We start from the raw sequence: 3,590 nt of genomic DNA, 5'->3' as shown, positions 1-3,590 counted from the left end.
AAGCATCGCATCGACAGTTGGTTCGCGGGGAACGTTCCTAGCATCCATACTGGATCCATCATGACCATCGCCTTGCCTGCGCTGCGCTGCGGCTGTTGACCCAGCTGCAAAATGTGGCCGGTTCATGCCTCTAGAGCGAGGCTAGAAGAGAGGAGCCGCACTGCTCCGTCCGTCGGCGCCCCTCTTGGGTTGTATCGCGAGAGGGCGAGAACTACAGGTCGCCTTCTCGAGAACATGTCGTCGACCGGGGTCTGGTGTTTTAAGGGGGCGACCCGATTGTTGGTGTGGAAGGGCGATCAGCACGCGGTCATGTACATTGGTGGTAGTGCTCAGGGGGAAACTCCACCGTGTGCTACCTCAGAGATACACCACGGAACCCATCAAGATGCCCCATCCAATTCTTCAGAACCCCTAGGTTGGAGCTCTCTTTTCCCACCGTCTACGGGCGCCATCCAACCCCTCGTCGACTCCACTCTCACGCCAACGCTAACGCCAACACTGCATGCCCCTGCTGGGGGCGGACTCCCTATTGCCTTGTGCTGGAGACAGAGAGATGGGACCCTGCAAGCGAATAATGTGCATACAGTCTCCAGAGACAAGCCCAAGACAGAGACGGGAGGAATCAACAGAGACAAGACCAGGTACAGGACAGTCCCAGGAGCTCGTTTCTGCGCCGGATGGATGTGGACATGGACCTGGAGGGGCTTGCCTTACCAAGACCCGACTAAAAGAATGTCCCGTCCCGTCCGTCATAAAATATCCATCCCATCCATCCATGGATCCCGGCCATGGATGCTCGGATATTAATAAAGGACCCCATCTCGTTATCCCTCGTCGTTCTTTTACCTTTGCCCTGTCTGCAGTACCTGCCTAGACTTGTCCTGTCTTGTACCTTGACAGACTGACTACCCGTCTTCGTCCCGTCCTGTCTTGTCTCGTCTCGCCTCATCTAACCTAACCTCGCCTCGCCTCCATCTTCTTTCCTCAGGCAGGTTTAGGTTTTTTGCTTTCTTCCTTCAAGTCCCACGGGAATGGGAAGCTTGTTTCTGCTTTGCGTCATCATTCCGCATTCGCCAGCTCCGAGACATTGCCTGGACCCTCGTTGAACGCTCGCTCGCTCGAATTCGCCCCGTTTCGTCTTTTCCCGCGACATCCCGTCACTCTTGCATTTTTCTCTTTTCTCGTCGACCGTCGATCCAACGCTCTTCTTCTGAAACCTTGCAACTCGAACCGATCCCGCCAATTGCGATACCGTTGCTGGACTCCCACCCCCTTCGAGAGGAACCCTTTCTCCTTCAGGGCAGCTTCGTCCTCCGATCTTCCCGCGGGCAACCAACCACCGCGTCCATCGTCGAGCCCCGCTGTCGCGCTCACATCTAGCCTCCGGCGCGACGCCATCTTCATCCTCCAAAAAGCTTCTGACCTCGTACGGCCTGGTCGCACAAAAGCCTTGAGCGCACAACAATCACCTTTCAACCACCACCCATCATGTGCTTCGGCAGCCGAGACAAGGGCGATCGCGGTCAAGCCCGCTCTCGCGACATTGATCGCCAGATCCGACAGGATGAGAAGCGGCTTTCCAAGGAGGTTAAGCTCCTCCTATTAGGAGCTGGAGAGTCTGGAAAATCCACCGTCCTCAAGCAGATGAAGCTCATCTACTCCCAGGGCTTCAGCAAGAACGAGAAGCTCGAGTGGAAGCCCGTCATCTTCAGCAACATTGTCCAGTCCTTCAAGGTCATCTCAGAGGCCATGAGCGAGCACAATATTGCTTTTGAGAACCCCGATAACGAGGCAAGTCATTTCCACCCTTACCTCTACCCGTCTCCACCGATGCGACGTGAATGCTACGCGTGGCATCGCAGAGGCGGCTGTGTGAGACATTCTAGGGTTTGACTAACAGGCGCTGCAGAAACACATGGCCCACGTTCTCGTCGAGCATGAATTGAGTCCCCATGAGCGAATGCCTGTCGATTACCTCGAGCCCGTCAAGGCGCTGTGGGCCGATAGCGGCGTTCGATCTGCTGTTGAGCTGGGCAATGAATACGCCCTGCACGACAACCTCACATAGTGAGTGACCCCCTGATGTATGGCACAGGGCCCACGCTAACTTGTCTCAAGCTTCGTTGAGGATGTCGACAGGCTCTGGGCCGAAGATTACGTCCCCGACGACCAAGATCTTCTCCGATCCCGACTGCGAACCACAGGCATTACAGAGACCATCTTCGACCTCGGACAGTTGACCTACCGAATGTTCGATGTGGGTGGCCAGCGCTCAGAACGAAAGAAGTGGATCCACTGTTTCGAGAACGTAAACTGCCTGCTGTTCCTTGTCGCCATCAGTGGATACGACCAGTGTCTAGTGGAAGACAAGGATGGTGTGAGTAGATTCAACCCCCACCATTGGCAGACCCGTACTGACTGAGTCGCGTAGAACCAAATGAACGAGGCCCTCATGCTCTGGGAGTCGATCGCCAATTCCCACTGGTTCACCAAATCGGCCCTGATTCTGTTCCTCAACAAGATGGACCTGTTCAAGGAGAAGTTGCCCAAGAGCCCCATCACCAACCACGGCTTCACCGACTACCACGGCCCCAAGGATGACTACAAGGCCGCTAGCAAGTACTTCTTGGACAAGTTCAAGGCGCTGAACCGGAACACGGAGAAGGAGATTTATGGCCACTTTACCAACGCCACCGACACAAATCTTCTCAAGATCACCATGGCCTCGGTGCAGGACATGATCATTCAGCGCAACCTGAAGCAGCTCATACTGTAAGGCCCCTTCAGGTCTTGACCGCACATTCATATACTCAGGCATATTGCCCTCTACCAAGATACGATTGAGCACCACGACGTCACCAAACAACTGGGACGACGACAGCTCTCGGCTGTGGCGACAAGCTACGGCTACATCTTCAACTTCATCCCCATCACCACCACCCATCTTACTCTCTTACTCTCTCGCCTGGGTGCCGCCGGCGTGGGGCCACCGGGGTTCCCTAGCAGCAACGAGAGAAATCCATGCGACACCCTATTTCTCTTTTTGGATTGTACGTTTTCCATCCGGAGCAGCTGCGTTTTCAGCTCAGGCCAGCCGAACAACGCGACATATACGTTTGATATACCCTTCTACTACCAACACCAACCAAACTCACCTCGAGTTGCACAACCGTCCCCCCGTGGAATGCAATCTCGGGAAAGGCTGTCGCCTAGGGCGGCACTGGGATGATTGCCGGAAGAGCCATCCGGAACTGCAGCACAGGGTGATAAGATGGGAGATGAGTCATGACTCGCTGAGGTCATGAGATGAAATCAAAAGGAGGTGGAGAAGGCGCAGCGGCTGTCTGATTATATCTTTTCCTGTCCATTTGCATGATACCTAAGGGCGCACCCTATTCCATTTTTTATACGTTTGAATCGATTACTCTCTTGGAGTTGAATACCATGAGAGAAACCACAAACACACATACTGTACTTCTCAGTGGCACATTTACGAGGCGCACGGCAACAAAAGAGATTATCTAGATAGAGTAACACAATACGATTGCTCAGACCACATGCAGGGAACGTTATCGCGCCATGAAATTGAA

General features: G+C 54.2%; 1 protein-coding gene across 1 annotated transcript; it reads left to right on the top strand.

Moving 5' to 3' along the window:
• Positions 1 to 1,488: 1,488 nt before the first annotated feature.
• NCS57_00722600 (uncharacterized protein) lies at positions 1,489 to 2,776 on the top strand (the record flags this gene model as incomplete). The annotated part of the gene is made up of 4 exons (XM_053057082.1): positions 1,489 to 1,872; positions 1,910 to 2,049; positions 2,119 to 2,377; positions 2,432 to 2,776. 4 exons carry the CDS (start codon positions 1,489 to 1,491, stop codon positions 2,774 to 2,776), a joined length of 1,128 nt encoding a protein of 375 aa, XP_052913277.1.
• Positions 2,777 to 3,590: the final 814 nt, after the last annotated feature.

Source organism: Fusarium keratoplasticum, chromosome 5 (genome assembly GCF_025433545.1).
Source record: "Fusarium keratoplasticum isolate Fu6.1 chromosome 5, whole genome shotgun sequence".
Taxonomy (NCBI): domain Eukaryota; kingdom Fungi; phylum Ascomycota; class Sordariomycetes; order Hypocreales; family Nectriaceae; genus Fusarium; species Fusarium keratoplasticum.
Note: the sequence above shows the minus strand (reverse complement) of the source record. Positions and strands in the feature narration are given on the sequence as shown.